General features: G+C 40.3%; 1 protein-coding gene across 2 annotated transcripts; it reads left to right on the forward strand.

Annotated features, from left to right (window-relative positions):
• Nucleotides 1-1,349: 1,349 nt before the first annotated feature.
• Nucleotides 1,350-10,208, forward strand: LOC115022812 (annexin A13-like). 2 transcript variants are annotated; one of them, XM_029453909.1, is made up of 11 exons: nt 1,350-1,537; nt 2,172-2,247; nt 3,597-3,691; nt 3,779-3,946; nt 4,710-4,743; nt 5,939-6,018; nt 6,619-6,687; nt 7,795-7,896; nt 8,003-8,078; nt 8,170-8,282; nt 8,416-10,208. In XM_029453909.1, exons 1-11 carry the CDS (start codon nt 1,523-1,525, stop codon nt 8,533-8,535), a joined length of 948 nt encoding a protein of 315 aa, XP_029309769.1. In that variant the 5' UTR covers nt 1,350-1,522; the 3' UTR covers nt 8,536-10,208. The 2 variants fall into 2 exon arrangements, with proteins under 2 accessions (XP_029309769.1, XP_029309768.1); XM_029453908.1 differs by having other exon boundaries at nt 1,353-1,537; nt 3,776-3,946.
• Nucleotides 10,209-12,500: the final 2,292 nt, after the last annotated feature.

Raw genomic sequence — 12,500 nt, forward strand, 5'->3', positions numbered from 1 at the left:
GCCAGGGCTGCACTTTATCACCAATACTGTTTATGATATTCATAGCAAGAATATCGAGGCGTAGTCGTGGAGGAGAGGGGTTGCAGTTCGGTGGCCTGAGGAACTCATCTCTGCTCTTTGCAGATGATGTGGTCCTGATGGCGTCATCGGTCTCTGACCTTCAGCAGTCACTGGATCGGTTCGCAGCCGAGTGTGAAGCGGTTGAGATGAGGATCAGCACCTCAAAATCTGAGGCCATGGCTCTCAGCAGGAAACCAGTGGATTGCCTACTCCGGGTAGGGAATGAGCCCTTATCCCAAATGAAGGAGTTCAAGTACCTTGCGGTCTTGTTAGTGAGTGAGGGGACGATGGAGCGAGAGATTGGCCGGAGAATCGGAGCAGCGGGGCCGGTACTGCAATTGCTTTACTGCACCATTGTGACGAAAAGAGAGCTGAGCCAGAAGGCAAAGCTCTCGATCTAACGGGCGATTTTCGTTCCTACCTTCACCTATGGTCATGAAGGCTGGGTCATGACTGAAAGAACGAGATTGCGGGTACAAGCGGCCAAAATGGGTTTTCTCAGATGGGTGGCGTCTCCCTTAGAGATAGGGTGAGAAGCTCAGCTATCCGTGAGAGACCCGGAGTAGAGGCGCTGCTCCTTTGCGTTGAAAGGAGCCAGTTGAGGTGGTTCGGGCATCTAGTAAGGATGCCACGTGTGCGCCTCCCTAGGGAGGTGTTCCAGGCACGTCCAGCTTTGGAGGAGACCCTGGGCAAGACCCAGGACACGGTGGAGAGATTATATCTCCTCACTGGCCTGGGAACGCCTCGGATGGTTTAGCTTTTTGGGCATGGATTATTAGATTTTTTATATGTGGGACAATTGACAATTCCAATTCTGGAATGACCCAACTAGTAACTATATCTGTAAAATAATAACATGGAGTTAATTAATCAGGTAGAGGATAGGTCTACCTAATTAAGTACAGTACTTAAGTAAATGTACTTAGTTACATTGGCACAAATAACAAGAAATAGTCCTGTGTCTTTAGAACAAGTGTAACAACGAGTGGATGTTTACCTCACTGAATATAATCAGGAGTCCTTCTTGCGATGGAATAACAACATCCCCCCATTCCCCCCTCTACTTCCGGCGCCCTCGCTCGGACCACTCCCATCTTCGAACTTAACCTTCATTCTGATCTTAACGACCCTCCTGCACACAGGAATATGTGGCAAAGTGGCTTCTTTTGGTAGTTTCCGCTCCAGCATGAGTCTCCAGTACCACATTTTGTTATGATGACACACTCACAGTTTCACAAGCTGAAAACAATTATTGTTTTTCTCCTCCCCCCATAACCACCACCAAACTCCACCCTGCTAAATTAACAAGCGGCAGTGACGTCATCCCTGCAGCACCGGACAGGGCTGAGTCCTTTCAGGAACAACCGACCCGACTGACACGCATCACATCAACTACAGAGCAGCACAACAGCTCGACACAGCTTTCATTTGTCACTTTGGAACTTTGTCACTTTGGAATAACATGGGCAACGTGCAGGTAAGAACACTGGATCTCCTAACTTGTAAAAGCTTACATTCTTAATCAGTGCAACATAACTGTCATGGATGGATCAGCCACCGGTACAGCCCTGAAAAGTGCGCCGTGATAATCACTAAAGTATTATTAAGTAGCAAAAACAGCGTTCCGGAGAATATTCTAGCTTTGTTATTTCCTTCAGGAGATGGAAACAAGACTTTTTGTCTGTAAACATTCAGTGCTGCAGCAGAAGTTGCGCAGTTAAGTTGAGCAGAGGGAGTGAGCCCTGCCCTGCCGAGGCAGCTGAAGCAGCAGCAGCAGCAGCAGCAGCAGCGAGGAATCTCTCAGAAACGCTGATCAGTAAGGTCGCATTGTATTAAACGGAGGGTGGGCGACGAGAGGAGATTGCACACTGCTGCTGCTGCCCCATGACTCAGCGATCACACAAGCTGCTGCACCCTTTTCCTGCGGGATAAACCGGCCTGGATGAAGCCATCTGTAATAGGCCTTATGTAAAATCATCTTTCATCATTCTTTTTGTCGAGGGCATTATGATGTAGCTTTACAAGCTTACAAGTGTTGTTTCATCTGTTTGCTTAAGTTTTCTTAAATAATTTCTATATTTTCATTGATCCTGTCACTTTTTTTTCTCCAGCCCACCGTGGTCCCATTTGAGGACTTTGATGTCACTGCTGATATCAAAGCTATCAGGAAAGCTTGTAAAGGTTTCGGTGAGTGTACAGTATAAGATGCTAAGTAATGTGTTGTTTTACTTTTATTAATTCCTCTTATTTAGTCACTGGTTCTCTATTTGTGTGTGATTAAGACATCCATTGATTGCAGTGCATTTACAATGGATCCACTTATAACTGCATCTCATTAAATCAGAAATGAACAACAACAATATGAGTTTCCATACTGATACCAGACAGCATGCAGAATATTTAAGGAGACCTGTCAATGGCACCTGTCCACTAAGTTGCTATATTATCGGCAGTGTTGTTTTATCAATATATTGGCAATACATATATTGTGAATATACAAGTTTAATTACATTTTTAATACAGAAAAACAGCAATTATACCCCAAAAAAAAGAAAAAGAAAAACAATACGTCAGGCTGGCAGCCATTTTAAAGTCCTGTCCAGGTTGAGTGACAAGACTCCTAGACTGACTTCCATCTGAAAAATGCTAAAGCTTTAAGGAGTCTAGTAATAATGCAATATTGCTATGATGGTTAAGCACCCGTTTCAAATCTTATCAGCCCATTAAATGGCCGTTATTAGTTGTTATCGCCACCATTATATTGCTTCAGATGGAGCAACATGGGCAAACTGCTCCTACCCGCACGCTGAAAGAGCATTACTGAAGAAGAAACCCGAGTAATCAAGTTAAGTTGTCCTTGGTGTGTGAGGGGTTTGTGGGCTTTTCTATGTTAAATGATGATATTTATCAGTTAAATGATGATTCAGTTGGAGCCGGTCTATTCTTTTTGTATTTGTGTTATGTTAGTGAATTGTAATGAGGAGCGTGAATGAGTATTTCTGTATTGTCAGAAATATGTAACTGTGTTGACGCAGGAAGGTTAGCTGCTGCGACGCAAAGCTGATGGGGATCTAAATAAATAAACAAACAAACAAACAAAATGCGGTTAACGTTGTGATTTGAAACAAAACTACTTGGTAAGGTTTATGACAATAAAAATAAGTGTACCTTAAGTAACGCATGTAAGTCACGTAACTCAAATACGGTAGATTTTTGGTCACTATGGGAGTGAAATTCCTGCTTGTTTGGCCGATCCATCCATCATCCAACCTTCTCGTTACATGGACTTCCTCCTTTGCTCCCGTCATAAATTCTACGGCCACTAGAGATCGCAGTTTAACATTTCTGAGCCTCCCTGCGGTGACCCAGCTTACCAATAGACGATAACGGCCTACTGAGCCCATTAGGAGGGAGAGTAGGGCCCTACCACCACAAATCTATACTCCTGACGACTACTGATAATGGCCATTTAATGGGCTGATAACTGAAGGACCCTGATGTAAACCCTTGTGTGTGCGCTGCTGTATATTCTCCAGGCACAGATGAAGAGGTTATTATTGAGATCCTGGCCAATCGCTCTTCAGCTCAGCGTGTGGAGCTCAAGCAGGCCTACTTTGAGAAGTATGATGACGTAAGTACCTGACTACACTTCCCCTCTTTCTCTTGCATACGCTCACACATGCACGTACATGCAGTTATATCTGTGTTTGTTCAGGAGTTGGAGGAGGTCCTAAAGAAGGAGCTGACAGGTAGTTTTGAGAAAGCCACCATCGCCATGTTGGAGCCTCCTAATATTTACTTCGCCAAGGAGCTGAGGAAGGCCATGAAGGGGGCGGGCACGGACGAAGACGTACTGGTAGAGATCCTGTGCACAGCCCCCAATGAGGTCGGTCAATATGTGATGCTGTTCTTTGATGCTACATGTTTTTACTTTCACTCTTTCTTTAACTGCAGGTTAACTGTAAGAAACGTATTAGAAAAGTCGGTTACACGCTTGATAGTTGATTTTTAAAGTTCAAACTGCTTATAATTTGGGCTACTTCTAAGTGGTTTATAATGGGTTCTAACTAATGGTTTTGTTATTGTTAATAACTCGATTCTAACATGTTGGATGAATGGATTTTAGTCATGTGCTCTTCAGAAAGTGGTCCATAAACCCACAAAGCAAGTTGTTAAGCTTGTAGCAGATACACCGACGTGGTAACCCAAAAGCTGTCTTTAATGACGCTTAATAAAGCTATTAGTTGATAAAGTATGCCTTCACAGAAAGTGGTATACAAGTCGGAAATTTGAAGTTAAAATTAAACCGAAAAGCAGTCGAATTGACGCTATTTCTAAGTTCTTTATAACTGCTGGTGTTCACTTACCTGATGTTAAACCTGCATTCAGTGAAGTCTTGGCCACCTGAGAGGGAGACTGAATAAAGACATTACTGTTGTCGGCTGTAAAACCAAAATATTAAGCTCAAAGCTGCTAAAACATTCCACAGAGCTGAACTGTAGAGTTTGGGGGGATAATTATCTGTTGGTTAGTCACAAGTGACTCATTTCTTATTACACATGGTCACTTGATCCATCTCAAAAATGTTTATGAGAGCAGCTTTAACATCAGGAGCTGACTGAATGTCATCTTTCTTTAACTCCTAACAGGACATCTTGAGCTACAAGCAGACTTATGCCCAGGGTGAGTTTCCTTCCTTGTCTTTTATAAACAGCTACCAATCTGAAGTTCCTCTCATGCTGGAAATGGTGATAATTTAAGCAGCATGTGGAACAGATACATACCAAGTTTTGTATTTGTCATAATGTCGTGGGTGTTTTCAGTTTTGGGAGTGACTCATGGTGTAATGACTCATGTTTTTCTCTCCAGCTGACCAAAAACCCCGTCTTATTTTATCCCTGTCAGGGTCAATTATGTTACTTACTGCAAAATATCTTGTAGCACTGTTCTGTAGGACTTGGATACAGACTGTATATTATATCTGTTGATAAAGAATACTTAAAGGCACAATACGTAAAATTTCCATATTTAAATGTTTAAAAACAATGTGGCCTATGTAATTTATCTTGTTGAGTTGTGTACTTCATTATCACAAATGTTTCCAACAATTTTCAAACCTAGAGAAATCTGTTATTTTACAGTCTGTTTCATTTGTACGTATGTATCCGCTCTGAGCATGCTCAGCGTTGTCATCCAGAAGCTGTCTTAAATGGACTTTTTATCCAGTTTAAGCGACATTTTCTCGTTTTTAATTATATATTTTAACCTCAAGCCAATGTGGAAGTGCCTTGAACCTGCATTCTCTCTAATATCCAGCAGGGGGCGACTCCACTGTTTGCAAAAAGAAGTCTGATTGTATAGACGTCTATGAGAAAATGACCCTACTTTTCACTGGATTTATTACCTCAGTAAACATTTCCCTAACGAGTTCATGTCTCAATCGCTAGTTTGAAGTCTGTTTCAATACAGCATGATGCTTGTTCTTCAAATGATGGTCGCATTTAGAGTACAATAGACAATAAAGCAGGGTATGCTTTAGGGTTTTCGTCTTAGAACTTCAACCCAGTGTGTTTTCAGTTCATGAAAGTTAATTCCAACCTGTTGGTCGTCTAAAAATTTATTTTTCAGTGATCGGTTGTCCTTAGCTCCACCCTCTAATGTCACTTCTGATTGCAAAAATACTAAATGGCGACAGCAAAACGCTCCTCTTCTATAACTTCAAAACCGATAGATCTCTCTATCTATCTATCTATCTATCTATCTATCTATCTATCTATCTATCTATCTATCTATCTATCTATCTATCTATATAGAGATCATATGATATATCATACAGTCTATGGTTAAGTGGTGACTGTTTTTTCATCTTACTTTACAGTGCATGAGCGTGAATTAGAGACAGACATTGAGGATGACACCAGTGGAGAAGTGAGGAGCCTGCTGACATCACTGCTGCAGGTAAAGTCTCATTATTTTAGCTTTATTTAATCCTGAACGATGCTTCCATCAGCGTTGACGGTTACAAGGGCAGCTGCAGTACACAAAGAAAAGAGAGAGCATTGTTTCAAGAATAAAGTCTTGAATCTGGATGGAAGCCATAAAGAGAAGCACTTCTCTTCCTTTGATAACGACTTGCACAATTGTTCTCCACGCTGTGATTGGCCCACTGAGACATTCGTCAAACATCCCATCGTCGGCATGCTTTGGTCTCTCTGCCCGTTTTTTCAGCGCTCCCACCCTTTTCTGCTTCCCCTCTCTCTTCCTGCCCGCAGAAAGGAAAGACAAACACAGTGTGACTCATGTTCTACAGCGACGTCTATCCAAAGAGGCCTTCAAATATTTCCCATTGATGTGCAGCAGATTGTTATCCCGTAAATGCCTGAGATTATTTTTGCAATCCATCTTTTTGACCTTTCCTCCACTCACTAAATATTTTCCCTCACTCTCTCTACATGCATCGCCTCCCTTATCGATCTTCTTAAACCCATCTTCCCCTTTTCTCCCTCAACGTCTCTCTCCTGTATCCCGCTCTTCTCTTATATCCCTCTTTCTCCACAGGCGAGCAGAGACGAGGGCTATGAAGTGGATGAGGATTTAGCCGAACAGGATGCAACATCTTTGTTTGAGGTACGCTTCCAGATGCTGCATAAGTCCTTTCAAATTAGAGGTTGGCTCTTCAAATAACAACGGTGTTTGCAAGGTAATGTGATCCAAGACTTGGATGTTTAAACATGTGAGCCCAGGGTGACTGGCAAATCTCACAAGTACAGATTTTATGAAATCAAAGCTTGTTTTTGCGGTGATGCTCCACTGCAGTTTGCATTACAGCACAGGATTGCGGGATCTTTGTCAAAATTCACGACTAAGGTGTGAAGCTTTATATTTGAAGTTTCACACTGACACTATATAAATATAAACGTGTGCAGAGACTGTAGCATGTGGCAAAATCTGCCAGAATATCAGCAGGTTCCTCACGTCTCACATATTATAATGAGGTTTTTTTATCACAACATTTGGTACGGACATTCATGGTCCCCAGAAGATGAATCCTTCTGACTTGATCAGTATCAGTGTGATCTGGTGACTCTTCATCTGGCACCATCATCCGATCAAAACTTTGATTGGACGACTGCTTTTGCTTTATGACCAAATACCTGTTGCACTAGTGGCATTCCCTTCATCAGCTGTAGGCTGCTTTGTGTTTAGTGCTAATGTTGGTACGCTAACATCCTAAGATGGTGACTATGGTAAGCATTATACCTGCTAACAGTACATTAGCATTTTCATTGTGAGCACGCTGACATTAGCATTTAGCGCACGCTTAAGTACATCCTCACAGCTGCTACAGTCTTACGGTTGTATCCCCTCTTGTCACCATATCATAATGAGGTTTCATAGTCATTCTTATACGTCTCTTCGTATGAGAATGAGCCGGAGTATTACCTTGTTTAAGTGGATTATGGTTTATGACAAGTTGAGTCTTATTTTCATAGTGTTTATTTGCGTCTGTAGATTTCTCCTAAATTCCCCAAAAGTTAGCATTAGATAATGCGTCATTTGCATATTTAAACAATTGTCAATGTAATGTGTAAGTGATCAACCGGGGAAGTTTAGTGGTGATATTTATTAGTTATATTATTTTACTCTATCCACCTGTAGTGTATCTCCTTCTATTTTATAGTATTACTGATACAAATGAGAAAATACTCACCAATGTTGGTGTATTATTTCCAGGCAGGAGAAGGCAGATTTGGCACAGATGAGTCCACCTTCACCTTCATCCTGACACACAGGAACCACCTGCAGCTTCAGGCCACCTTCAAATTCTACGAGTCGGTAAGGACCGCTCTAATCCCTGCAAAAACAAATATGTGTTTGCAAGATAATTCCCTACTTGCCTCTCGGCATGGTTGAGTTCTAATGTTAACTCATTGCCTTGCAGCTTTCAGGAACAGACATTTTGGACACCATTGACTCTGAAGCAACAGGAACTCTCAAGGACTGCTACATAACTCTGGGTAGGTTGTACTGTAACAGTGTTCACAAGCCATGACTTATCAAATATCCGCTCTTGTAGTAACACCTGCTGCCTTTGTGTGTGTTTTACAGTCAGGTGTGCTAAGAACCCACAGCTGTATTTTGCCCGGCGCCTTAATGCCGCCATGAAAGGAGCCGGCACTGATGAAGACACACTCATTCGCATCATTGTAGGCCGCTCTGAGGCAAGTCGGATGTTTAACTCATTTCCAGATTACCAAAACAAAATTTGGGTTTTATAATTTATTCTAAAAGGGAAAGATAACCAATGAAAAGGGATTTTGTTGTGACAACGGTGTTCTATTGTTCACTCCACAGATCGACCTGGAGACAGTGAAGGACATGTACCTGGAGAAATACGATGTTACCCTGAAAGACGCTCTGGATTCAGAGTGTGGCGGAGACTTTAAACGCCTCCTCATCCAGATCCTGCACTAAAACTTCTCTCCTTTTTCCAGCAGGGCTGTAACAAAACATTACGTAACAACTAAACGAAATGTAGTTTTTCACTTTATTGTGTCATAATTGTAGTAATCTGCTGCATTCTGAAGGCAATATGTAAGAAAAATGTTCTGCATTTTAAAATGATTTAATAAATATTGCGGTGGTTGATACAACATTTAGGAGTTGCACTTTTTTTTTTTGATAATGTTATTATACAATAACAATCATTATGTAATAACAAACCAAAATGGATGTTTTCATTCATAAAACATTTGACAACAATGTTTATTATATGCAGTCAAGCATGAATCCTATCAATGCTACTGAAAGAGATGTGTACAGATGAAGATATGTGCATGTGTTATCACATTTACATAGAAAACTGCAACATCTGCATGTTGTTATAACCACTGCAATATGTAATAATTTATTACAAAATGCAGGGAGATTTATAACCGATTGTGTTCAAGCTGTTAATTACAAAATGCAGCAGATTATTACAACAGCATTGTTATTACATAATGTGTTACGAGGCCTCATTTAACCAACATGACAGTCTCTCCTCGTCTTCCTCCTCTTCTTCAAACTCTTTTTACGTTTTACTCTTTACTTTATGGACGTCTTTCTGACAGTCTGTTCTCATTGACTCATGGACCAAAAACCAACTCCTTATTAAATTCTACAGTGTTTTACATGGTTAACTTCACTCATAGCCTTTAAATACACAGTGTTGCCGAGAACATTACTCTCAGTGGGAACTCACTTACTGTTTTAGTCCAAGGTGCTTTGAATGTATGTTATCCCTTTGACAATATTGTGGCAGTATTGTGCAACTTATATGGAACTTGTGCAGCTGAGCATCATGTTAATGTATTTATCCAAATAGATAGTGTTAGTCGTTATTTATTCACAATCGGCACCTTTTTTTTTAAAATTCATTCTATATTTCAGCTGTACCATTTCAAGCATATGTTGTAAACATAACGAGGCTGCTGCTCAACATAAACTATGTGGCCGCTTATATTTGTCGATTTACTAATTCCTGTCATCATCCATTAACTTCACTACTAATGCCTTTTATAGCGATGCAATTTCCTTTTTGCTGCAACACTTAAGTGCCGAATTATCACGTTTGATATCTGAAAACAGTAGAGGATTAATTATACATGAATATGATATTACCCTGATATCATAAGCCAAAACTCTTAAGTATGCAGGATTGGGTTTTTGTAGCTACATCCCTAAAACGTTGTGGGACTTTTAACTCGGACAGTTTGTAGTCTTATTTTTAGTCACAGCTAACATGCTGCCTCTCACATTAACTACGTTTACATTTACTACAGTTATAGTCCTACATAATAATTGTGTAAAACTTTGAGATGATTGTGCATTTAACATCATTAGATGATGATAATAATATTTAAAAACGTATGTTCTGCTCTGTAACCCTGTAGTTCAATCGTTGATAATGGACTGTCTGCATCCATGTATGGAATTGTATCTTAACAAATGTTATTCAAAATAACATTACAGTAATATGAATTACTATCATATATGGTTGTGTTGTCAAATAAATGCACTAAAGTATATGAAAGAAGTTGTAATCCTGTTGTAATGGCATAAAATAATGTGGCGAACATATGCAGTGATAATAAATATTAACTCCACCCAGAAGTGTTTTCTCTTAATATCCTGTAGAGGGCAGTATGACATCACGAGGAACGTTGTGATGCATTTCAGGGAGAAATAACTTGACAATTGATGAAATCATAATGAAATGATTTATATGATATTCTGTATATGCTTTAACATACTATATAATGAACATAATGGTATTATTTGCAAACAACCTTTTGCTCTGCTGTTAAATATAAAGATGTATTGGGTTGCTTACCATTTCATAATGTTTGTAGTGGTGGCCTATGATCCAAAGCCATATAAAAGCTTTTATACAAAATATAGCCTAAAACATTTTGACTACAGAGCACAGAAACAGTGGGACGCCTCTGGACGACTTAAAAGCGGGTAGAGGAGAAGAAAAGTTCAAAACAAGTGAGAACTGTTTCCAGATGCACCGACACAGGAGCAGCCAATTTCTCACTTTCTTTCCCACGGCTTTCTTCTTCTCTTTCTCCCACTCCTCCCTCTGTACCTTTTTTCCCCCTCACATTCCTTGATGTAATGGCTGTTTCAGTTTCAATGGCGAGATTTTGACACTTTCTGTAACATTCTTGCTACCTGTATATCCACGGTCTGTGTACCATATGTAGGCCAGTAGCCCCACCGGTCACCTCATGCTCCACTCTGGCAGCCTGCCTCTCTCGCTGACGTGATGTGTGCACCGCACATGCCTGTTCATATGAGACAAAGGTGGGGAGTGTGGATTCCATGCAGTGTATGGTATGTATGACGTGTCAGACTCCCTTTTGAGAAACATTTGTACAAATATATTGTAGTTTATGGAGGTAAATCAACCATATTACAACATGTTCCTGGTCATACTGTTAATAGAAACAAATAAGGGATTGTTGGAAAATTATTGGTGTGGGTTAGGGGGGTTGAATATTATATTTTACTTTTTTCCAAAGCCACATGGTTATTAATATCTGGACCCCTTAGAAAAAATGGCAGTACCCTTAGGAAGAAAATGCAACACTCTCCCCAAAAAACACTGCAATACCCTCCCCCATATAAAATAACTCAAATACCCTTAGAAGAAATACATTTGACCATAATATGTTATTGGAAAATACTTTTCATAGTATTATTTTTCTTTTCTTTTTACTATCAATCTGAAAGGGAAACTTGAAATGAAATGTACATTTAGACACTTTAAAAGTCACTTTCCTGCTCTATCAAAAAAATCACACTACCTTCCCGTCAGTAAAAAGAAAAAGAACTGTATATAACATTCCCCGTTTTCCTCATCATTCCCTAATCATTTCCATACTTTCCCCAAAATAACATGATGCAAGACTTCACTGGGGATTAGTGGATTAAATTTTCATTCTTTTTAAAAACATATTTCACATTAGATGTTATAATTTAGTTGTATGACCATTTTGGAGGCCAGGGAAAGTTGACTGATAATCCTAGACCAAATTCTAAAAGCCATGTAATAAAGTTTCTTTGAGGACATGTAGGACCTCAACAAGAACGTCTGTTCTCCCTACATGCATACAAGCAGCCCTATGCACTGCTTAAAGACACATCCATACCAACTCGACACACTTTCCTCCATCTGTCATCTATTATCCAGAGTGCTAATGTGTAAGGGCAACTAGTCCTGCCAGACGGAGCTCCACTCTCTATAATGCGGGGCTTGACCTTAAACGTTTATCATTGTCAAACCACCATAACTCACCTAGCTGGTCATCCCTCAGCCTGGAGGTGATTTCAATTTGTCTCAAGATTTGTTTTCTTTATGTTTTGTTATTGTCTTCTGTCTAGTTTCTGACTAAATGTAGGCTTAGTTCATAAACTGTGCTGCTTATGCTTTATTGTTAGTAACAGTCTACAGAGAATTAGTCGACTGGATTGGGAAATGGTCGTGTCGGCACTCTTTTGATCCCCCGAGTACCTCCAGCACCTTTAAGACACAAACCTGCATATTAATGGCACTAATCCCCTAAAAGTCATGATTTATTGAATAATCTATAGCACACACTAACCTGGGGGTCATAACTTCAAAGGATGAAATAATAACAAGAACTAGTCTACTGGTTTTCATAGAACATATGCCCAGGATCGTAACATGCTTTTTGATCTTGTGCCAAAGCAGAGCAGCACACTAGGAAAGAGAGGGGCTGTCGCTGGGCGTGTGTAGGAAGGCCATTAGGAGGTTAACTACCCGGCTAATATAATTTCAACTGTTTAAATTCATGATAAAGGATCTGTTCTTTGATGTGTAATCGGAAACACGCGGCGGCTTCTGACAAGAGCAAGCATGTTCAATTCAG

The sequence above is a fragment of the Cottoperca gobio genome, chromosome 17 (assembly GCF_900634415.1).
Source record: "Cottoperca gobio chromosome 17, fCotGob3.1, whole genome shotgun sequence".
Taxonomy (NCBI): domain Eukaryota; kingdom Metazoa; phylum Chordata; class Actinopteri; order Perciformes; family Bovichtidae; genus Cottoperca; species Cottoperca gobio.